The sequence below is a fragment of the Thermobia domestica genome, unplaced genomic scaffold (genome assembly GCF_964235325.1).
Source record: "Thermobia domestica unplaced genomic scaffold, izTheDome1.hap1.1 HAP1_SCAFFOLD_254, whole genome shotgun sequence".
In the NCBI taxonomy this organism is placed as follows: Eukaryota; Metazoa; Arthropoda; class Insecta; order Zygentoma; family Lepismatidae; genus Thermobia; species Thermobia domestica.
This window is the reverse complement of record NW_027655971.1, coordinates 1-26,102: the sequence shown is the minus strand read 5'-3', so window position 1 is coordinate 26,102 and position 26,102 is coordinate 1. Positions and strand designations below refer to the sequence as shown.

Here is a 26,102-nt window from a genome sequence, read left to right as displayed (position 1 = left end):
AAAATCAGATCCCTTGGTAGTTAGATCCGTTGTCATCAAGTTAAAACAGTTTCGTCTATGTAACAAACGCTCTGTTACTTTTTCTTAACATATGTTAATTTTAAATTGTTGTAAGACTTTGTCACTCTTCTCAGTATTTCACATTTTGAATTTAGTGCGACTAATGTCGATTGATTTCTTACACTATAACTCAGCACTGTTATTCCTATATTTGTTAAGCAATATCCGTTACTATATTTGTTATTCAGCACCATTTGAATTAAGAATTTAAATAATAATAATAATCTATTGCGTAATGTATTGTAACTTTATTTTTATATATCTAACAAGTTACTTTGTTTTGGAATCAGATGTTAACCTAGTCCCTGTTGATTGGCATAAGCTTACTTCGGTACCATCTAAGTTGCTTGGAACCTCTTGTCTGTCATATGGCGATCTCTGTATATGACTGCCAGGTCTCAAATTATGTAAAGGGGGGCGCGGTGGCTCAGTGGTAGAACGTTCACCTCCGGTGCTTGGGGTCCCTGGTTCGATCCCAGCTCGCGCCGTGTGGACTTTGTGGTGGACAAACACCGTGCTCGTGGGTTTTCTCGGGGTTCTCCCGTTTCCTCCCACTTTCTTCATTCCACCATTTCATTCATTTCTCATCATCACCGTCTCCTTTAGCCTAACCGGCATAACCGTGGGACGTAAAACTAAAGATTTCATTTTTCAAATTATGTAAAAATTATGTGCATAAAAACTTATGTTCGTAGCAAACTAAGTGAACAATCATGAGGTTCCATCATTCTATAAGATTATGTAATATTTACATGTTAAAATTTTATTTATTTTTATATGTAACATTACTTTCTTTTTACGTGCATAAATAGAACAGGAGTTAATGTTTAAGCGTACTGTATTGCAAAAGACAACGCATTTAATTGTCTGTTTGCAACAATCAGTTAAATAATTATTTCTAAATCTATTTACATCTAATAAAATCAGATATCTTAAGTTCTTGTTAATGTGTCACCTGAAGAGCTGTCTATAAATAAATTCAAAACTTACTTATTTTACTCTCTCTATCCTGTTACGGATACATTTAAAAAATCATTATTTGTTTAATTTTTTATTACTATACTGCCAACATTATCAAAACAGAGGAGCCCTCCTCGCTGATCTAGTGACTAGCTCGCTTGCCTTTGGTGTACATGGTCCCGGGTTCAACATACATTTAATTTCATAATCATTCACTTTCATCAATCATCCGTCTCTTTTAGCCTAAATGGCATAATCAGGGAACGTTAAATTAAAAAAAAAAAAAAAAAAAAACTTTTTCAGAACAGAGATAAGAAAAAAAGGGTTTAGTGGATAGGATGGATGGGAATTAATTGTTGAGTTGAGTTGACATTGAGTTTAGCATTCCTTTCAGCAGCGAGGCTATATGAGACGGGACCTATTGATTAATGTAGAATCCGAACCACATGAGCTCCCACCGGAAATCGAAGCCAAGTCTCCTGCGCCAAAGGTGCGTACGCTAACCGCTTAGCCACGAAGGAGCTCGGAAATTGATTGTATATGTGCACTAACACACTATCACTTACAAACTCAGATAGCGTAAGACTTAGTGCTGGTTTTTACATTTTAAAAACCTTAGGCTGGGTTTTTGCTGCTGCTGCTTTTGTGATGATGACAGACTGAGAAAATGAGTATCGATGATGTTATTCTAACTTCTGTCCAGTGTGCATGTCATAGTTTAATTTTACTTCTGTCGTTCGAATGAAAAACATTCTCGAATTAGTGTCTTTCTATGAACGATGAAAATGTTGTGGTGACTTCCACACTATCAATGTTCTGTTTTCTAATTTTTCTTTAAAGATATTTCGAAAGACCTAACGTTGGAGCATTGTATTTGCAATTGCAAATACATCCTTTCAGCCTGATATGTATGTTCGCTTTCCCGCCCGTGGAGATGCTTCGGCACATGCTTGAAACTTGACAGACCTAATGAAACTGTTACATCCTATTAAGTTTCTTCAAAATGGAATAACATCAGTCATACCCTAGTCGACCAACAACAAGAGATTTACTGTGAGAACCCGCAAAGGAGGCCTCAAAATGTTTGTATTTACAAATGATAATATGTTAATATGCAAATTGTTAACTGTATAATTAATGCTTACTAACTCCTTTTTCCTCACCTCTGTATTGATTATATGGACAGTATAAAAATTAATGAAATAACGAAAATTTATAGTTAGCGAAAAATGATTTTTTAAAATGAATCCATAACAGGATAGAGAAGAGTAAAATACGTAATACCTTTCGAATTTATTTAAAAATGCATTTGATTATCGATAAGGACCGGATTTTAAGGTGCAAAATTATGGTCGGAAAAAGAGAAAGAAATGCGATGAAAAAATATTCGAAAAGATGCTGATAAAATTAATTCATTTAGGTGCAAAACAATGACATGAACATTCTTTGTTCAACAATAGCAAAATATAACTTTACTTACAGAAACAAAATACATTTATTTAGGTGTAAATCAGTGACATGAACATTCTCGATTCAACAATAGCGAAAATCAACCTTACCTTCGGAAACAAAATGCATTTATTTAGGGGCAGAATAGTCATCTTTATTCAAACAGTAGCAAAAAATACTCTTACAGAGATAAAGGTAGATTACTGTGTTTCAAGAAATTTGTTGAATTTGACTATATTTTTGTGTTCTCGAACGCAGTGGTGCCCCCCTCCCCTCATGTCCATGACGCACCCCCCTCAATTGTTTATCCGTAGGTGTTCTTCCATGAAAAAAAAAAATCTTTTCGATTAATTTTTACATCCCCTCAAACATATTTATATAGATTTTTACCCCCCCCCAAATATTTCAATGACACAGTTTGCGTCATAGCCCCCCTTTGTGGGCACCCCTGTCGAACGTAAGGTTCTGTCGCTTGAAGCTCAGAACATCCTTGTATGCGGAAAAACTCCCTTAACATCGATGGACACCAATAGAACATACATATCTTTTAGCCATAAGGAAAGGAACTTTAGTTTGTGTTGCGAAAGTTTCTATATCCTAATTATTTCTCAAATTTAATTCAAATTTGCCTTTGGCGAAAAAGGATTTCGCGTCATTTCATACCCCGAAATACATATCTTGAACTCTGGATAAGAAAACAGCTATATTTTGGAAAGGTGCTGCACCGTAAAATCCGTTCACTACTTATCGAAAAAAGGAGCATGATGAAATTTGAATTTGATCATGCGAAGTGACCTAATCTAAATTAGTTTTCTCGGTCTTTCCTATATATCTTAAAATATTAAAATTCCATTGTGGTTTGTGTGCTCAGAAAAGGACATAGCCATGAGATTTAATTCTGTAAAAATGAAAACTTTTTGTATTGTTTTCATGTTATCATGCAGTACCATATAACACGCCTTTCATGAAATCGTATGTTATACAAAATAACCTGACCTTGTGTATGTATAAATGCTGTCCAGGTTAACAACTTAAACTCTTAAAATTGGTATTTGAAAATAATTTTTTTCTTTCTTTCCTTTAATTTTCTGAAGGGCAAAATTGTTAGACTGTGTAGATCGGGGATTGCATCCAGATCAACTATTGCAGAAAGTTGTGTATGATATGGATCATTTAATAAAGACAGCAGCGGAACAGCAGCTTTCTCAAGTAACCAGCAATCACGAAAGGTAAAGAACTCTCAATTGGTTTCAATTTTTAATTCTTTGTAACAACAATATCGTGTCCTATATTAATCTTCACATTTTTAGGATGGAAAAATATAAATTTTAAAACAAAATATGTTTGAGTTCGAATTTAGTATTTATAAAAAGTTATTTATTTGAACATATAATTATAAACATTTTTTAGTCTTTATTTTAAAATGAAAATTCATGAACTAATCTGAAATTATTGTTTGAACTTCCAGGAAATTAACAAACATTGATGAAAGGAGGCTTGGTGAAAAAGGCTCTGACAGTAGTCTAAGATTTGAATCTCGTTTCGAAAGTGGAAATCTTCGAAAAGCTATTCAGGTATTAATAACATATATATTTTAAATTATCATTGAATGCCAGTTTCGTAGTAAATTTTCACCGTTAATACCTAGTTCTGTATTTTTACCTGGACAATGGAATGATAAATTTAGATAGCAAATAGTGAGGAACTGAAAAGTAAACTTGTGTTAAACCCTATTTATTTATTTTTTTTATTTTTTTTTATTTTTATTTTATTTTTATTCATTTATTTTTTTTAGTGGGTGAGCATGTTACAATGGGTTGTTTTGTACTTTATTGTGAAAACACACTACCTGCTAAAATCGGAAATTACTTATACGTTCAATTCGATAAAGATAGAGTAGCTGCGTACATAAATTTTAAGAACAGGAAATAAATATTTTTCAAGCTCAAGAGAATTGTTTTGATTAAGTATATAGTGATAGCAGCTAGTCTTTTTTCGGTCCTTTTCCGAAGATGAAAACTTTATAACATTATTAGTGACCTATTAAAGATCGTATTAATGGGTAGATAATTGCTAGGAACTGGGTATAGACATAAAATTCAAACATTGCTGTTATTGTATAATTATAACGGTTCTCGTATTTTGTCTGCAAAATTGCAAAAATATGATATGTAGAACATTAAAATAATAATAATAATAATAATAATTACAGTGAAAATGCTGTTGCGTAATAAAGCAACACTCTATATTATATTATATTATAACTAAAAATGTATTAAAACTGGATACAGTCTACAATCTATAATAATTTAGAGGACCAAAAGTAGATTAGTACCTTTTAAACTTATTGATAAGATTACTTTTTAAACGGTTAACAGTGCAATAGTTAAAACCCCTTTAAAAATATATTTCAATTATGCATGTTACCTTCCAGATTGGTCCTCGAGAATATGATCTAATTTTGATGCCCGATGTGAATTCAAATAGGCATCATAGTTGGTTTTACTTCGAAATCAGTAACATGGAGGCCAACATACCTTATGTATTCAACATTATTAACTGTGAAAGACAACAGAGTCAGTTCAATTTCGGTAAGTACTAAAGAGACAAGTTAATTTATACCTTAACGATATGCATATTAAAATCATGTATTTCCTTCTTCCAGGTTTGTGTATAAGATTATTTTCATATACAAACTAGCTGAACCTGCGCTCTCTACACAGCGCGTCATTCACATATGAGCATGAATCTCCTTGTTATTCTTCACATCTATACATGTTCCTTTACAGACACAAGTGAAAGACGTTTTGAAAAAAAATTGGCAACTGATACCATAAAGGGGAGATTTCATTTCGATTACTTTTCAATATCTCGCACCGTTTGCAAGATTTGAGCCTACTTCCGGTTGGAGTTTTTAATTCATGTATGATCAGTGTTTTATTTCTTCTTGCATGCAGTATGTAATGAGCAAATACATTACACACACAATTAATTATAATGTCAACGATATATGGTGTTCATTGCGCAAAACCTCCAAACAATAAAGATTTAACTTAGAGTGGAGAAATTGTTATCCTTCATTTTTCATTATCAATTAGCCATGAAACAAACGTCTAAGAGGTATACAACCTCCGTATACAATTATGTGGTGTTGGAATGTATAATGCGTAGGATATGATGCTTTAGTTTTTTTTTCTAATTTCAGCACTTCAGTGTACCCGTAAAAATGTAATAAAGAATAATGGCTATGTTTTTTTAAATATTCAATTAGAACTGGACAATATACATAAAATTTGCAATCGATCAGTGAAAACGTCATCTTTCTAGAGCCTTTAGTTTCCGAGATCTCATTATTGAAAAGATTGGCCATAAACATATAAACGTCCACAAACGTATAGTTTTAAAAAACTCCAAAGATGGCAGCACAATTTATTTGAATTTATTTTTCAAAAGGCTTATTAAAATACAAAGGCTTTGAACAATAATTTAAAAAAAAATAAAGTTTATGAAAAACGGATCTATTTAAATTATTTATTTAAAGTACACATACTTTAAAATATTTGTCTTTATTAAACGTGAAATTACAAATAACCGTAAATCAAAGGTTTGAAATCCAAAGTTACAGGTTGGAACTCAGGCGCATTTGTTGTTATTGTAGCATTTTAATAGATAGATGAAAATAGAAGGTGCCTGCGTGATAGTTTTTAAATTCGAATGGCTTGTCAACGGAGTATAGATAGACGAGTAGAAAAGAAAAGGGGGATACTGCAGAAGGAGTCACTTGCTCACTTTCAACCATTTTGAATTCAGTGACAATATTAAAAATAGTTACAACACTCAAAGTAACAGAGTAACACATGATTGCACCTCTCTCCTTTTCTCTCATATACTTTTTCGTTTAGTCTTTCTGTACTCCAGTAACAAGCTTTCAAGCCGTGAAAGCTGAGTGTCAGTATTGATATTGGAAATCTTGAAAACGAAATTGGAAGCGGCGTGGTGGCTTCTGGTTAACACACTCATCTTAAGTTTCGTGGGCTGATGTTTGAATCCTATGCTATATAAAATTGTGATGGACATCAATACTAAATTCGTTATTGAAGTTCGTTTCTAAAAATAATTTTAATGTGCCACTGAATATCTTTCAGAATTAAAAATAGAAATAAATAATTATATTATAATTCGTATGTTATACGTATAAGTCGTAAAGATTTAGTGTTGATAAATTCAAATGGCTGGAGATAAAAGGATGAAACAAAAGTGAGATAGGAAAGTGTTAGAGAGCTCATCGAATGGAGCGCTCTGCTTGCTCTGCAGGATCCTTTATCGGGGGATTATTGGTGGGGAGGGGTGACTCGAAAATTTTTAAATACCAGATATGTCATCTGATATATCATTGAAATGGTCATATAAAAACAAACAACTTTCGTAGAGAAAAGTTATTCGTATGAAGTACCATTTACAAAGAACAGGAATATCCGGAGCTTTAATTTGTCATCGTTTAGATGAAATCAGATAAATTTAAGTGCTTCTTTTGGATATTACTCAGTGGTTTTACGAATAATGTCTCAGAATGGATGTGCCACTTTCAGGCTCAGTGATTTTTGTTTCTTAACTTAAAATTGACAAATAAAAAAGGCAAACAATAAAACATTATTTCTTTAGAGAAATTTGCTGGTACGTCGCTCGTCAAGCATTCTCTAAACTCACTCTTCCATCCGAACCCACTTAAGTACATCATAATTTATCACTCCAAACAACGTTTTCACTTTTCTGTTTTCCAGTTGCGTCGCTTTATTGATCACGACGGTAGGTACCTGGACTTTTACTGTGATGTGTATTTCATGGGCATCTGCTTGTCTGTGGAAGCCAAGTTTCGCGCTAAACAGAACAGATATGGTGCTTGCTCTTTATCCTCTTCAACGCTTGACGTTCTCTAGAGGTGTTAATTTACGTCGAATGGATGTGGTTGAGGAAGGTTGAGGATGTCGGTCTTGTGCAGGAATTCAATGACCGACTGTTGGCGAGTACAGCTGTCTTTTTCTTTCTCCATTGTGGACGTATCTGTAAATAAAGGAAGAATATTTGTCATACAACTTCAGCATAAAGGACACACATACGTGCCCCCCCCCCCCCAAAAAAAAAGCAAATCATGAAAAAGTTTTTTAAGTTGTACATCTGGCACAGTCCTAATATGTATAAGTATTCTTCATTTTACATCTAAACAAGGAACTATATATATGTATAAACTAAATCGCAAGAATCTGAACACTAACCTACCTCGTAAATCAGTTGCTTAGCTCGTAGCCTGTAGTTGTAGTTGTTTCGCTTTTCCGATGATCATCAGTTCAAGTGTCATAGTCTGCAGTAAGTTCCTTTTTTTCTTTTCTTTTTAGGTTGCTTGTGTTATTTCAATAAACAGCAACCTATTGTTACATACATATTTCTTAATATTATTCGCTTCATTTAGATTATTTGAATCGTGCAGACATTTCTTTAAAAATGTTAAAGTTACCAATTTTTTTAATAAAAAGAGGAACCTTGTTTTCTAATCCTTGTCACACCTTCAAAAAGAAACTTTAATAATATGACCGAACTTGAATGAAGCAATATTAAAGTAAAACACTTCCTGTGAATAAATAATCTTTGCGAGTAATATACAAAATGGGCAGAAATAATAAACGTAAAGTATTAGTTGTCGCTTAAAAGTGTGGTAGGGGTAGTCATTAACCCTAATAGAAAATACACGCTTTGATTCATGAAAATAATAAACATTCTACAAAATATTTACAGAAGAATAATATCACATTTACGGAGCAACCGTAAGTTAATGGTTAGCCTTGGCGTTTCGTAATCTGGAGTCGTCAAGTTTGAATGTCGATACCAGACATATTCTGTTCGATTTTTCAGTTCCACCAACCGACTTCCAGGATACCTTTCTAACACACAAGCCTTGGTAAACTTTCTTTAATTTTTTCTTTTGTTATTAATTTTTCAGTTTAAAGTGGACATTTCGTTGCATCTGAAATATTTTTAATAAATAAATAAAACACACATTATGTATAATACAAACACTATGGCTTGATTGCTAATTGAGTATGAAACTGAAGTTAAAAATGCTATTATAGTTCATTATATAGTTAAATGAAGAGAGTAACTAGAAATTATTTATTCTAAATGAGGCGCCAAGTCCGTTTACCCTTTGGGTAATTCGCAAAGATGCATAGTCAAGCTCCATACAAATTGCAACAGTATCCGGCATTTGAATCTTATTTTAGTTTTATTTATTTATTTATTTATATATTTATTTATTTATTTACAAGATATATCGAATTTTCAAACAAAATAATGTTTTCATTGAACTCCTTGGAACTCTTACTTTCTTTGTAAATTTCCCTCCAGTTTTGCCACGTTTACGAAAAAGCAGCTAATACGTATCAATGGAATTTGGCTATGAAACTTTCAGAGATTTCATGTTTTAATTATAACTTAATTTTCTTTTTTAATTTTTTTGAAAATACTTTATTACTTTCTTCTGCACATTTTCAAGAACTCATGAAATTTTCTCTCATGAGAAACAAAGTTATTTCTATTCATGTAATTTCTAAAGACGTGCAGCAAAACTTACGGACACTAGTGTACATAAGGTGAACAACTTACTCAACTGACTCAACTGTGCACATTAAAACTAAGTGAAGTATCCTTACGTTTCACTGTTAAGCATTAAATGCAACATTTTACATTTAAACTGGTGAAAGTTAATCCTGTGTTTTATTGGCAATTCATTTTTCGCTAAAGTGGTATTTTGTCAAACTATTGAGCGATAGTATATACTTATTTTAAAGCTAACATTTCATTGCCATCACATCTCTCTAATGCCATACTTTCATATCGGAGCAAAAATGAAAACGAAAAGTTCTTATTTCTAAAAGTTGGTAGCTAGAGTGAATGAGGATAATTTGTTGAATTTGAGTGTACATCGAATCACTTAGCTTGGTCTCGCTTTATGGAACATGAAGTTTCCCATAAGTCACAGATTACTGTACTTATTTCTTAGTAAATTGTCCAGCTGTATATTTTGGAACTTTGTCGTACCATAACAGTTCTTAATTTCTGTTCTTTCAGCGTTAAATTTACCTCCGTAAGTTGACGATCTAAAGTAAATCTTCGGCTGTGCACGTGATTCTTGGATGACGTTACTATGAATTTTCAGCCTATTCTTTAGTATTGTATTCCATTCATTGAATCCAAAGGTCCTGGATGAACGAGGTGGAAATTGGAAAGGTGGTGGCTTTTAACCAAATGTTGGCAAATATGTGAATTATCTGCTTCTGTTTTTAATGAAGCTTTCCCACTCTTTCTTTGCAATTCTTTTTTATTAATATACGTTAATTGCACAGCCACAAAAATAAATAAATAAAAATTCACCGACCCCAGGGTATGGATTCGATGTATCTTGTTACACAGAATCCAAATTTCGAAACCCCAGGAAGATGGATCGTGTCAATGTTTGTGGGCGGAAACCTTGAGTGATTTGGATAGGGAGAATAAATGTGATACCGCTATGCAAAAGAAAACAAAAGTTCTGTGCACCGACCCCAGGGTATGGATTCGATGTATTTTGTTACACAGAATCCAAATTTCGAAACCCTAGTGTCAGTTTTGTTTTATGAGCGAAAAATGTGTCCTATCCAAAATCGCTCAAACTTTTTCACCTATAACAAAAAATTGACACGGTCAATCATCCTGCGGTTTCGAAATTTGGATTCTGTGTAACAAAATACATCGAATCTATACCCTAGGGGTCCGGTGCACAGAACTTTTTTTTATTATTATTATTGCTGTGCTACTTGTATTCTCTCTATCCAAAATCCCTCAAGTTTTTCGCCCATAATAATAATAATAATAATAATAATAATAATAATAAAAGACGCTCTATCTCCCTGGAGTTTCGAAATTTGGATTCTATGTAACAAAATATATCAAAGCCATACCCAAGGATCCGATATACAGAACTTTTATATATTTACTTTATTTTATTTTATTTTGTGTGTGTGGTTGTTATTAAATACAAGATAATAGACAATTAAATTTATTAGTGATACGTTTACAGTGTTCCAGTCTTGACCTATTTTGATACCAACAGAAGTACAATGCTCTTTTCTGATTTTTCAACAATTATTCTTGTAGTTTCGTGTACTGTCTCAGCGATACCTCAACCTTCTGCTGCTTTCTAGAAGAAAAGTTTTCAATGTGTTCAAAATACTGCTTATCCGATGGATATTGTTTCCCATCAGGTGTTCTTCAACTTCGGAAAGAGCCTGTACTCGCTGTAGGTCAGATCAGATCTATAAGCAGGACACGTATCAAACAATTGAATATCTGCGTTATTGATTGCAGCAATTGGAACACAAGACTGGTATCTGCAACCATTGTTTTAATGAAGGTGTACACCTAGTCTCAACTTTCCACAATGTAGCACGCAATATTTATAATTAATTAATTAGCATATAAGAACCTGTTATTGTGGTTGTTTTCTGCAAAGAATCTACAAAAATAACACTCTGTCAATAATAATACAAGGACTGGAAAAGAAGTAATGGCAACATAGTTATAATTTATACCCGGCTTTATGCACCTATTACATTTCTTCAATGTAATTGTCTCCCATCTCTATTACTTTCTACAACACGTGTGGAAGGCGTCGTACACCGTCAGTGAGCCATTCTTTGTTGAAGCCCCAGATGGACCGCCACATGATATGGATTCTTTTGTATCAAAGCGCTTCCCGCGAAGTGGTTCCTTCATTTTGGCGGAAAGGTCGTTACGAAGTACCTGAAAACAATGTTGTGCATTGTAGGATTGACGTGAAAGGCCAAGTTGTTGGTGCCAGGCTGTAGAGTTGGCATATAAGGCCAAGTTGTTAATGATACTTAGTTTAATTGTTTAAAAAAAAAAATGAAGATTGGTTATTGGAAATTACGTTAGTTCATGTATACTGCTGGATATAGTGAAATGTCGACTTGGTAGTTAATTGGTTGTGAAAGTACGAGAGTATAAAGTTCATAGTGAATTGAAAAAGGTGACTCAGTTGTGTAAGAAATGAATTATATGTTAGAGTGATATAATGTATAGCGTACAGATTGTTTTGCTGCTTACCAGAGGACTTTGTAAAGAGGGTTCATCAGTTGTTCTTGTAGTAATAAAGAATTATAAGCGACTATAACCATTTCAGGGTACGCATTGATCACTTACAATTGGCGACGAGTTTTTGTAGCAGAGTCCACGAAGTTAGACGATGGCGGAAAACAAATTGGTACCATATTTTGAGCCATTAGATACTAATGAACCCGATGTCGAAACCTACATTGAACGGTATGAGCAGTATTGTCTAGCAAATGATGTACCACCTCACAAAAAAGTGTGCATACTATTTTCTCTCATTGGCGGTTCGGTTTATAAAATACTAAAGGAACTTGCAGCTCCACGCAAAGCAACAGATTTGAATTTTAAAACTATAAAGGACCTTTTGATAAAGCATTTCCATCAAACGTCGACCTTCATAGTCGAGAGATACAAATTCCATAAAATGAAACAATAACATGGATCAGCAATGTCAAGACTATATTCTGCAGCTAAAGAAACAAGCTAATGGTTGTAGATTTGGAGCCTTCCGAGAAGACGCATTGAGAGATCAAATAGTATGTGGTATAGCCAGTGAAGTCGCACGAGAGAAGATGCTCTCAGTGTCTGGTTTGACCATGCACTCTGCCATAGATATAGCTATCAGGTAGAATTGCTTGAGAAAGCAGTCATGATATTTTATAACAGACACACGATCGGAACAATTACGAATACAGCAAATTGTTATGCTACAAATTAAAGCAATCTTTGTGATAATTGAACACGGCAGACATATGATTGTTCGGGATATGGAAGACAACACCCCATATACCAGTACTCAGCACGAGGTGCAAAATGTAGAATTTGTAATGAATACCACCACTTTGCTAAGTGCTGTCCCGAAAGAAAGACTTGCATCTCTAACAAAGGAGTTAATGAGATATCAATAGCAGAAGACAGATCAATGGAGGATCTAAATTCATTTAGTATAGAATAATTCCGACAAGATTTGGATAATTTGGCTGTTGGTCCTGCAGAAGCAAAAAAAGACAATTGCAATGCAATGGATGATTTTGTACTAAGTACTCTTAATAATGGCAAGTTAGAATGGGTGATGGATCAAAAAGAAAATAGACAATGTCAGTTGGTCACGAGAACGACTGAAGTAGATTATGAAGAAAAGGTTAGTAATGTTCGTTGGAATCAACATAGGATGAAGCCTGAATACATGTACATTCAGTACATTGCTACAGAGGCACCAGGAACAAGACAGAATTCAGGGTAGCTGAACACGAATATACAGCTAATTATTTGCAAGATAAGATAGGATTCAATTATGTAGATCAAATGGTGCAAGGTCAGATATGGAAGAAGCAAAAAATAGAAGAAGAAGAAGAAGCAAAAAAGTTGGGTTGTTAATGAGGAAGTAGCTTTGGAACCAGAAGAAATAGAAGAGTTGGTTGTTGGTAGATGAAAAAGAAGATAAAAGGAAGGAAATGGAAGATAAATTAGGAAGAGACGGACGGAACAAATAATGAAGACGGAACAAATAATGAAAACGGAAAGATGGCACCCAAAAGTGGCCACAGGAAGAAAAGAGAAAGAAGACAGTGCAAAGGTAGACCAATTGAAGAGAGATTATGAAAACCAGAGAGACAGTAGTGATGATGTCTCAAAGAGGAGGAGTAGTAGTAGTAGTAGTAGTAGTAATAGTAGTAAAATAAAGAGAGAATGTTGTAGGGTTGGCGTGAAAGGCCAAGTTGTTGGTGTCAGGTTGGCATACAAGGCCAAGTTGTTAACGACACTTAGTTTAATTGTTTGAAAAACATTTGAATATTTGTTATTGGTAATTATATTAGTTCTGTATACTGCTAGGTATGGTAAAATGTATATTTGGTAGTTGATTGGTTGTGGAAGTACGAGAATATAAAGTTCATAGCAGAATTGAAGAAGGTAATTGAGTTGTGTAAGAAATGAATTATATGTTAGAGTGATATAATGTATAGCGTACAGATTGTTTTGCTGCTTACCAGAGGACTACGTAAAAAGGAGGATTCATAAGTTGTTCTTTTGGTAATAAAGAATTATAAGCAACTATAACCGTTTCACAGTACGTATTGAATACTTACATGCACTATACACATGTGCCACTTCAATCTTGATCTTGTGTGTTTATCTTTCCGAAACATATTGTTACGGTGGTTCAATTTTCCTCCTCTGTTTTATGTCACTGTTGCTGTTGTCTGAATAATACACAGTCGTTACAACTCTACCGACTTCATCGCCTCACATTCCCTTATCAGCTGTGGAACTCTTGTAGTGCTGAGACACAGCTCTCTGACGTGACGTGAAAAAGGTGTTACATCTACTTTTTATCGAACCTATATAATATGATTTGCTTAGTTATAGCCCACTGATACATACTGAGTTTTCTTAGGAGATGAACAACACCTAACATTTAGACCTTAGGGTCATAGTAATGGACGTACTCCGTTGACCCATTTTTATCAAAAAAATTATGTTTGTTTGTCTGAAAGTTTAAGTATGACTTGAAGTTCACTGTCGCTTTTGTGTGGGAGTTACCATTTGGAGCACCCATGTTGCAATTAATTTTGTCAAAATATTGAGTATAGTGGGTGCGAGAAGTCTGTGTCCTTTACTTATCGCTGTTACTGCTTGAACTTTCTTCACTATCGTGTGCCCTTTGATAGTGTTTCTTTTGTTGTAACAATTTTCGAAAGATAGCTGCCAATTTCATCTCCATAGCAGTTTCCTCTCGAATTTGAAGACATATCATTGTGAATTTCGAGTGGAGTCATTTCCTTCTTTTGCAAATATTTAATAATGTCTCTCAGGTTGATATAGCTGTGTTTTGCTACTGGCTCCCTACTTCTGATCATTCAAGCGCCTGCAATAAAGAAATGCAAATACATTGATGCATAATTGTGTAAACAGACTACAAACATGTCAGTATTAATCAGGCACGAAATAAATATTCCAGCTTAATTTGAAATGTGTAAGGGATATAGTATAGAACTTCCACATAATTAGGTATAATAATTTTGGATGAAATTTAGCGATTCAGTTCATCAAGCGCAGATTTATTCAGACCGAATTTTATCTCAAAATGCGTGAATTTTCTATAAGTTGGCCACCTGTGTACGAGATCTGATAACTAAGTGTGCAAACTCGCCACCGAGTGTAATTGAGCTCAGCACTGTACAAGCAGTTCTGTTTTTTCAGAAGCCTGTTATTTCAGTGTCTCACAGCAATTTTCTCGTGCTTGTATGTGTGTTCTGTCGTGAAAATGTCTTGAACTGGAATTGGAGGAATGAAAAAACCTGAAATTTTTGGTGAAGCTCGGAAAGAAGGTCAGTGAAATACAAGAAATGTTAGAGCTGGTATATGGCGAGGATGCCATGAAGAAAACAGTAGTGTACAAATGGGTAAACGATTTTTGGATGGGAGGTAACAAGTGACTAATGACGAGAGAGTGAGGCAGACTGTAACAAGTCGAACAGATGAAAATATTACTAAAGTTCTTCAAATTGTGCGTGGAAATTGGCGACTGGCTGTGCAGTTCATAGCAGACGAAGTGAACATCGATAGACAAACAGAGGAAAATTTTAACTGAAGACTTTAGCATGTGCAAAGTGAGTGCCAAAATGGTCCCAAAAGACCTGGCCGATGAATAAAAGCAAAGGAGGGTGGAAGTGTGCAATAACCTGTTGGAGAGGCAGGATGAAATTTTGGGCTGAAAAGTCACAGGTGATAGAACGGGGGTTGTCGCCTGTAACTCTGAAACAAAGCGACAAAGTGTTCAATGAAAGACAGCTGACTCCTCACAATTGAAAAAGTTCCAGCAATCACAGATCAGAACGATGTTGATAACATGTTTTGATATTCATGGAATCGTAAAACATGAGTTTGTACCACGTGGTCAAACAGTCAACCCAAGTGTATTATTTGGGAGTGCTGTAAAGATTGCGTGAGAAGGTGAAAGCAAACGACCAGAACTTTTCATGAGAAACTCATGGCTTCTCCATGATGACAATGCACCTGCCCACATGGCACTGCCGATACTGGTGTTTTTGGCCAGAAAACAATTAACTGGTAGGTCATCCACCGTACTCACCTGATCTCGCCCTCAGTTATATTTTTCTTTACCTAAGGATCAAAACAATATTTAAATGAAGGCATTTTGATGGTATTAAGGCTAATACGATGGCAACTCTGAAGGCCATTCCAGAAATTTAGTTCTAAAAATACTTCGAGGGGAGGAGTAGGCACTGGCATCAGTGTATAGCTTCCCAAGGGGAGTACTTTGAAGGGAATCATACCGAGTTGCAGCAATAAGGTATGTAGCACATTTTATGGAACGAATTGGCGAACTTAATTGTCAGACCTCGTACATTGACCAGTTTCAGATACCGTCAATGATATCAACGGAGGCTAACATAAACATGTTGTATTGTAGTATACTGATAATAACTTTAAGTTTTACGTATATAGTGAAATTCTTTGTGAAAATCCAGTGTTTGTATTTTTCAGGAATGAAACCTGTTATGTATTCTGTGAAAGAAGCTATATTGGGACGACCCGGATGGGTGCGAATAGGAACAGATATTTGTTACTACAGAAATAGTTATCAGAACAGCACCTCCAAGAATGGAAAATCGTACCTGACAGCTACGTTTACCATTTTCTTTCCACATTCCTATGATGTTTGTTATGTATCTTATCATTTTCCCTACACCTATTCTCAACTCATGGTTAGTATTTCTCTCTAATATCAGTTAGTTTTGCTTTAAGATATATATATATATATATATATATAGAGAGAGAGAGAGAGAGAGAGAGAGGGAGGGAGAGAGTTTTCTTTGACTAATCACTGAATTAGTGTTTGAAACTATACATAGAAGCTTTAAGTATAGTTCATTATTTAAAGTTAAATTTTATTTCATATTAAATAACGTCATATTAATGGGTATTGTCTTACAAGTATTTTGTGTAATATATTCTTCATAGAATCATTTGAACGTTTTATAACTTTTAAAATTAAATAAGATATTGCTTAAACTAATATCATCTTATTGTTAGAAATACTTCTAAAAAAATACCTCATTACTGAGTGCAACTACATAATGATAATAATTGATTTCATTGATATATGTTTATTAAAAGGTATGAACTAGAATAAGTATCTTTGGGAACTCCCTCATGGCTATACGATTAGCGTACTCACCTTCAGTGTGGAAGACGCAGCTTGGATTTCACGTTAAGCTGTAGGTCCACGTCTCATATAGCCACGGAACACTAAACTCCGATTAAACCTACCAACCAAATACACATAGAAACATTGTATTTGTATGATAATATTGGATCTTCCATACTAAATGATCAGGAGACAGTAATGGAATAATACTAAACAATTAGAAAAGAGAATGGAATATCCTTTGAATATGTAAATCTGTAATCTGGATACGTTTAGTTTAATGTCCCACTGTTGTGATACGTAGGCTAAAGGAGAAGTATGAAATGCAAGTGAGTAACGATAAAAGAACTAGGGAATAAAGAGAAATGTAAAAAATAACAGAATCGTAAAAAAAAAGAAAAAAAAATCGGACGCTATGCCTCAACCTCATATGACCAGGAGCAAATTAGGGACCTTTTTACACCAGAAGCTAGCCAAAGAAGTGTCTCTGGCATGTAAAAATTGAAGGGAACAATAAGATCAAAGAATGCTTCTAGACCCCAACTAAATTTACGTGAAGATCGTGAGATAAATAGGAAGCTACTTGAATTAAGAGTTAGCGGGATCCGGTTTCCACGTCTATTAAAACAATCATAATATTGCTTTATTATGGTACCGGTAGGTCACTTGCTATATACTTAGAAATTTCCATATACAGGGTAGCTCACAAAAAACTGGCCCATCTCTCATGGGGTTGAATGAGTGGTTTTATAAAAAGTAATAAATACTATATGACGGTACAGAAAAAAATACACACACATGTCATTAGTGGAAAGATTTGTACTCATCAAAAATACAGAAAATTACAGAAGGTGCTGAAAATGTTCTCTTGCATCAATGCACTTTTGTACACGTCTTAAGATGTTGTGCACTCTGTGCAACTCTGCTACGTCAATTTTTGGAATTTGGCTACAGATATTCCGATGAACAGAAGTCTTGTAATGTTCAAGGTCTATTTAAGTAAACTTTACCCTTTAAACTGCTCCAAAGATAAAAATTGCAAATATACAAATGTGATGATCGCGGCAGCCACAATCCTTTACTGACTGTCCTTTCATTTGTGAATTTCTCGTGAACTAGTGAGAGCGACGCACAGGAAGTGTGACAGGTTGCCCTATCCTATTGAAAGAAAGTAAATAGATTCCATGGTTGAGTTCCCTTTTCTAATTTTGAAGGGTTGTATTTTACGTAATAATTATTTTAATTAAATATATTTCGCACGTAATAACATCCTCCTCGATTTTTTTTTTTAATTTACACGCTACATTACTAGGAGAAATTTTTTGTTGACAAGTTATGATGATTAAGCAATTTTCATTTTTTGCCAACGCCGTAAATTCCAAGTCAGGAGATGCCACTGCTAATAGTCAATTTTCAAAGTTAGGAAATCGTTTTGCAGAAAAGAGAACAACGCTAGAACATTAAGGAAGGAGGGAATATCAGTATCCTTGACAATAATATTGGGGGGGCTAAGCCCCCAGGTTCCGATACTGACGGTCCCCCAAGTTCCGATACTGACGGTTACTTATTTTATATCTTCTGGGTTATATTAAAGATGTATACATACTATCATTAACCACAACTGTGAATTAACAGTAAAATTTTTACTGTAGTAGTGTGTGTGCCAAGTCGGACAGACTGGTAGATCACGTATTGCAATTGTTCGTTTACTTTCTCGATATTGCTCGTTTTAGTAAGGGAGCACATCGATAAATATAAGATTCTATAAAATTTCATTACTTATATATCACTGCTTGAAGATTGAAGAGTTCCCTCATGGTTAATTCGTTAGATATATTCATCATTCGTGCAGGAGACCGAATTTAATTTTCGATGAGCATACGTATAGCTCTGATTGCGCGTTAAACTGGAGTTCAGCGTTTCATATTTGTTTAATTTCACTGCAAAAAGGAGACGTTGAATTCTAATTAAACAGAATAGGTGTTATAAACCAAAAATCTATGAAAATTGAAATCGTATCGTTCGTGTTCAGTTGCCATGAATTTCCCACAATCTTTAGGTTTATTCTCTGTTATAGATAAAACATATAAGCAGATATAGGTTAGTGTTTCTGTGTAGGTCTTTAAATTGTAATAAATCGAATACGACTGGCATTTTTACAGGAAGCTTTAAGTTGAATCATATTGTCAGTAATATATATATATATATATATATATAGATAGATAGATAGATAGATATTATAGGATATTATAGTACTGTATTTTACATATTTTTCTAATTTTACGTTTTAAGGTTTGCCCTTAAGCTAAAAACGACGGTCAAAAGTATATGATGATAATGAAATAAGTGTTGAAGGACCAATACATAATATTTGTACTCGTAGCGGGATTCGAACCTACGCAGACACATCTTGTGATTGCACCTTCAGCGGGCGGTTTTAATTTTTTCCAGCTTTTGGTACACTAATTGTATAATTTAAAATCTCAACGACACACCTGTAAATATTTTACTGTTTTTCGTACCTTATGCCAAGCTATTTTGTATTTTTGATCATATAGAGCCATTATAATGTATGGAAGAAGTGCAATTGAGTAACAGAAAATGAAGAATAATTATTCCGTAATGGAGATCAGCATCATTAGTTAATTTCAATATCTTAACTTTCTCCCGACACACCGAATTGGTTCCGTCGTGGCACACCGTTTGAAAATGTCCACCTTAGTCCTTTCGACTATGCGAGTTGGCACATATGTATTCATCTGTCGTTAAAAGCCAGCAATACATCGAGAAAATTACATCAACAGATGAAAAATCTTTAACTTTTGAGCAGAATTATTTTCTGTTTGTAATAATGAAATAAAATCCACTTTCTACAAGATATTGACAATAGATACATACACATTCATCATACTATGTTGACCTGAATATAAGCCGCACATTTTGACCAAATTTCAATTGTGAAAAATTAGGATACGTCATATTCGCAACTGTACAAAATTATGACATGTCATCATAGCATATGCTGTTAAAAATGTGGTGAATCTACTCTTTTGAAATAAAGATATGCAGTGAAAGTAATGAAGTGATTGCCAGAAGTAAAGTCAGTAGTGACAGTAGTGTTGGCTGGGAATAGGCAAATTTCGTGCCTAGCCAATGTGTGTCGGGAGTCAACAGAAAGCTATCTTTACGGTAGGTATAGCAAACAATAGTAACCTTAATTTTTCAATAATGATACTGTATTTGTGATAAAATACGTACCTACTTATTGATATTTCTCTGAATCTACTGGTAAACGATTACTAGTATATTCTTTTTTTTCTCTAAACTTATATTCGGGTATCATCTTTTACGCTTCTTCAAATTTTAAGGTGTGGCTTATATGCGGAGATGGCTTATATTTGAGCCAATACGGCTATCAGATGATGACAGTTATATTATTTTAGATCACTTTCGTCCAGTTTTTGCGAGGAATTTTGTTAAAATCCATAGAAATTATACAAAAAGATGTCCAAAATTTGAAGTAACAGCATAGATTAATCTATGGTAACAGATATGAGACAGGTCTAATCAAAGTATGTATATTTTGGTGTCCTATTGTAACCTTTTGTAAAAATATTTGTTGTTTATTGATATTAACAAAATATAACTCAGTTCAATGTTAGCAATAGAACTTTTTCTGATGCAATTCTCTAAAAGATATTGTTAACTTTGAAAATAAAGATTCACAATCCCCTGTTAACTTTCATATTTTTATACTATTTCAGATTGTACTAGGTTTATACAAAGCATTTCAAAATAATTTGAGCAATAACAAAATTTCCATAAGGAACACATCATCACCGTAATTATATAACCCTAATAATGTATTCAGATATATTCGTAAGGTGTTTTTTTTTTTTTCTTCGTTCTTTTAAGATTGGGCTCAATAGTTCATAATTCTTACTCCAGATGGCATTTTACCATTTGCAGTAAAATGGCTACCTTAGTGAAAGAAAGCGCTTTGCTTCTTAACAATTTCATATAAGCAGAGCCGTGTTGAATATATAACATTTATTCCAATCAAGGCACGTCTTAATGAAAAACACTAGCAAATAACTGTATTCAAAAGTGGTATAATCAATTCCAGTGTAAGAGTAAATTATTTTGCAGACCATCTACTTCCGAGGTCGGCATGGACAGAATTATAGAATGTTTTAAGGTTAACTCTCAGTATAATCTATAGTGAGAACGAGCGAGTAGTTTCGAGTCCAATCCTTAGAAATAAATGTGTTGCGTGTAGTACATATGTGCCTAGCAGCATTTTTGTGAGATTTTGTTTGTTGTGTAGCAAACTGCTAGACAAATTTAAATTTGTATAGCATTTAAATATTTTCTATCGCATTTTCGGCATCGAATGAGAATAGCTAATATTTATTTATTTATGTTGACATAGAATTATTAAAAAAAACACAATTTTATGTATCACAAACAAGTATGACAATGTAAAGAATAATAGAGAAAAATAATGACAAATCTATTTTAAAAAAAAGAAAAGAAAAAGAAACTAATAGGTTGTCTAAGCTGTAGCTAATTTTAAATGCCTCCATATAAAGCTTTCATTGAGTGCTCAATCCATAATGTCGTCAAGAAGCGGCAAATTGAGATTATGGATTCGTAAAGTGAATTTTCATTTTTACGACGAAAACAAAATATTGAATTTCACGCAAATATTCATTTTTTTAACATTATAGCCAATGATACTCAGATCCATTTCATTTTTCTATTTGTTTTTAAACTTGTAAAACCGAACAATGCTTTCCTTCCCATTTTAATGTAAAACAGGGGTGTATCAAAAATGAATACAGTGTACCTCAGGTTATGTACGTAATCCGTTCCATAATGCTATTCGTAAATCGAAATGTTCATAAATCGAAGATATTTTTTTCCATTGAAATTAAGATCTGTTCTACGTAAGCTTATAGGCAATTAAAACAAACTCCTCTACTCCCCTCCACTTTGCTACTGCAAAAGGGGGAAACAAGTCACTGATCATGTCAGGGAGAGAAATTATTTTAAGATACAGTATTGTGTCAAGTCAAATTTAAATTTCCAGGACATTATTGCTCCTTTATTCAGCCGCTATCAATAACCGCTACCAACAATAACTATATTTAACAGTTTATCCTTTTTAAAAATATATGAATACTATATATGTAATAAAGATTTGATTTTAGTCGTATTTTCAATTAAAAATAAGAACTGAATTGTCCGAAGTTAATTTCAATGGTTCTTCCATTTAAAGAGTTGGAGAGGTTGAAAGGCAAACTAGTCATGACGTGGTTCTACCTTTGTTTCAAATTTCAAAGAAAATATTTTTGTATATGATTGAGTAGTCGTATATGCAGAATATTTAATATACAGTAATCGAATATATAGAATATTAACATGTGCAAAGTATAGAATGGATTTTGCGTGTGTAAATATTACATATAGTATCGTGTATAGTTCGTACTAGTATATTTGCAATAAATTGTACTGTAAAATCATTTGTAAAATATTGAATATTTTTGTCCTTAGCGAAGCGAAAATTCATGGTCTTGTAGTTAAGAAAGAAAAATAATAAGTTTAATGTGAATATATCTGTCTCTTAAGGGATTGCACGTGTTTTTATCATTTGAGGTACAGGTGTTATCGTATTGGTGCTTTGATACTACTCATACAGATTGTATTTGATTGGATTGCATGATATTATTGTATGAATACAGAAAGAACCATTTCAATTCCCAACTTTGTTATTGTTTGTCTTTTTACCATTACCTCACCACCTCCAATTACCAAATGAATAACAAATGTGCAATGAAATTTACAATTATACTAAAAGATCGCTACTTATCTCACTAATTCAGATTAATGTAATAAAGTGTTTTAAAATATATAGTGCTGTTATGAAAGTTTTAATTAATGCTTTAGACATATTTAGATACATTCTATACCTCCGTGTGCGGGAATTGATAGTGGAAAGAGGAACACCAAAATTCAGGTGTATTAGACTGTGTGCGTGAGCGTAAAGGTGGAGAAAACATTTATCAGCTGATTTGAAATGAACCATAGTGTAAATACAATTAATCCGTTCTAGCCTCAGAAACATGGTATTATACTTTTTTTAAAAAAAAAAAAATTAAGTATTTTTCTCTGATGAAATGAAAATAACATGATCCTTTCTAAAAACAAATAAATAACATTGAATTAATACAAAGCAATATCAGGACTAAAAGAAAAAACACAAAAAGTGCAGAAAAGAATAAAATGTAGTTTTTGAACACAGAACACTGCCAAATAATATTTACGACAGAAGCGAAAAAGCATTCTTAAAAACGTGAAATTATCGGTACAGGCATTTGGATTTGTATCCCAAAATATTCTTCGTAAGTCGAGGCAAAAGTTGTTCATGAAACTTGTTTGTTAACCGAATTATTTGTAACTCGGCGGTTCACTGTATGCATATTTCTGGGTCAACACTGTGAAACAGCTCCGAAAAGATACAAGAGAAAAGGAGTAATGTTAAAGTCCTTGTTTTTGCTGGTGATCTAGTTTCTGAAAAGTAAGCTCGAGTCTTTCATCTCGAAAGCCGCTTTGTTTGCAGATGCAATAAAATGTCGAAGTAGATACGGTTTATTTATCTTCAGTTCTACGGCCAATCTCAGGTAATATTGTGTGTAGTCCGTAGTAGATTTTGTTCATAAGAATCAAAGAGATATATAAAGGAAAATGTCTGATTTTCAAACAGACATTCAATCTTCGAGCTTTAATTGTGTAAAAGATCGAATGACGACCGTTTTGTCATGGAGAAAAGATATGATATATTATATTTTGTTGCAAAAATAGCTAACTTCGATAATAAACTATGATGTATCGCATTGCTGAAATTTTGTGTAGCAAATTGCAGTGCGATATCTCTTAAATATAACGCTGGCGTCTAGATACAAAGTCACTGTAATAAATATCCGACCTTAATTTTGTTCGAAAGCTAATAATCGTAAAATGACTGTACTTCATACAGGTTGGGCATCTTTGATGCACGTTCTTGACAAGTGACACGATCAACATGTGCTTCAGTGTCTAGTAGACACCCGAAATGTTGCGTGCTGTGATCGTGTTTGTTGCTGTGTTGTGCGCTATTCTTTTCACAGCAATTATATGGCATCAAGCTTTGCCAGAACCTTTGCGATACGCAAACCATTATGATTTGTAAGGCTCAGAGTATGCATTTATAGACTATGCAGTATATATTATGCATATAGAAAAGTGATATACCAGTTCAAAGAAGGCCGAACTTCAGTAAAGAATAACGAGCGATCTGGGAAGCCATTCACATAGTCGTGATGAGGAGATAGTTGAGAAAATGCAATTTTTTTCATCATGGAAGATGGTTAACCGTTAGGAAATTAGCGGATCTCGTAATATCTGCAAAGGTTCTGTGCATGTAATTATAAGGGAACTTCTCGACATACACAGAGTGGTTACAAAGCTGCTTTCGCAGAAACAAGTAACTTCGCGTGGATGTTGTACAGGACGTCCTGGAGACCGTCAACAGAGGTACCTTTTTTTTTCTTTCTTTCTTCAGAAACAAGGTATCTTGCTTTTCACTGGGTGTGTGAGTACGACTCGAAAACCAAAGCACATTCTTCCCAAAGAAAACATAATTCTTATTAAGGCCCAAAACAATGAATAGTGCGGAGCAAAATCAAAGTTACGTTAAATGTTTTCTTTGAGTGTCATGGAATACGTGCCACAAATAGTTGCCAGGTCATTAGACATCACACAACTGGCAGATGCATCACGATAATACGCTGGTTTATTGCATACAAGGAATCAAAAATTTGTCAGGTTCTATACTCTACGGATATGCACCTGTTACTTCTGGTTATTTTTCCGAAAACCAGAAGTGAACTGAAAAAGGTATCTGCTTGGACACCAAGGACAACATCAAGTGTAACACGACGGATAAGTTGACAGAAATTTCAAAGGCGTTTCAGACGGTCTTCCAACAATGAAGGATTCTTGAATGCGATGTGTTGAAGCTACAGGCACCTTCTTTGAAGGTGATTAGGAATTAAAACATATCAAATGTTCCCGCATCGAGTACAATTGCTGCAACACATAACATCAGAGGACCACACCACGACCTCTACCTTAAAAGTTATTTCGAAATTTAAGCAGTAACCTTTTTTTTTTTTTTCTACAAGTTACGGTTCAGTGATAAGGATGTATTTTTTATTAATGAGAAAATGAACAAGCAATCCGTTCGTATTTGGAGAAGTGAAAATCCTCTTATCACGTCATTGAAAAAGTAAGTGCTTCACCAAAGACATTTTTCCCCGCCATCTCCACCTCGAAAGTGTTGATACCCCTTTCTTGATATCGGAATCGCTGAGATATTCTGAAGATGCTGACTACGTGACTTATATCACATGCATACCATGGTGTTTGCTGACTTCATCAGCTAGATGGAGCACTATCCACAATGATGTAAAAAGCTTCCGTAATGGGTGAGATTGCCACATCAATGAACTGGACACGTAGCTAACAATGATCAGCACAATCTACGTTGGCCCTCAAATTCACAAATATTCCGTTGTGACTCTTTTCTTTCTCAAGGGGTAAATCAAGAATACTTGTTTATAAACTACAACTGCTTAGTGATTTGCGTGAACTCTACAATAACATTCGCGTGGCGATGCTGACTATTCATAAGGAATTGCTGAAATATTTCTGTGTGGAATTGGATTACCAGATTAATTAGTGTAGACTAACGACGAAAGGAGGTCGCATTGAGCATTTCTGATTGGCCAGCTTCATATTAACAATTGGAAACTTGGTCAATTAATATTATTTTTTTGTATGAAATTACATCTTGTTTTAACAGTTTATATGTCATATGTACATAAGAAATTAAGATCAAATCATTTGAAGGTTCCACTTAAACTATAGTGATTTTTCTTGATTTTGCAATATATTAAACCATAACCTATTTATATCTTTCCAGACTCACATACACAAATGGGCGTGTGAGGTGAAACACACAGATATAGTATTTTATGCAGAGTCCTTATGTACTACGCTTAATGGCAACGAAGCTCCTGTTCTCACTATCACTGGACCGGATAGCAAGAAATCCAAACTTTCGGTATGTTATCTGTTATACTGCTAGTAATATTGTCAGTGAAGTTTAGTATACATTTGTATAGCAGTATATTATTATTATATTATTATTATTATTATTATTATTATTAGTAGTAGTAGTAGTAGTAAGCTACTA

General features: G+C 33.9%; 1 protein-coding gene across 1 annotated transcript in view; it reads left to right on the top strand.

Moving 5' to 3' along the window:
• Positions 1–25,970, top strand: part of LOC145676633 (cytosolic carboxypeptidase 1-like) — a gene marked incomplete at its 3' end in the record, with an annotated part of 232,230 nt that extends 206,260 nt beyond the window's left edge. Inside the window, 5 exon segments of the mRNA XM_081747467.1 lie at positions 3,564–3,698; positions 3,938–4,043; positions 4,904–5,060; positions 16,141–16,361; positions 25,830–25,970. Coding sequence (XP_081603593.1) covers positions 3,564–3,698; positions 3,938–4,043; positions 4,904–5,060; positions 16,141–16,361; positions 25,830–25,970 — 760 coding nt within the window.
• Between the last annotated feature and the right edge of the window lie 132 nt (positions 25,971–26,102).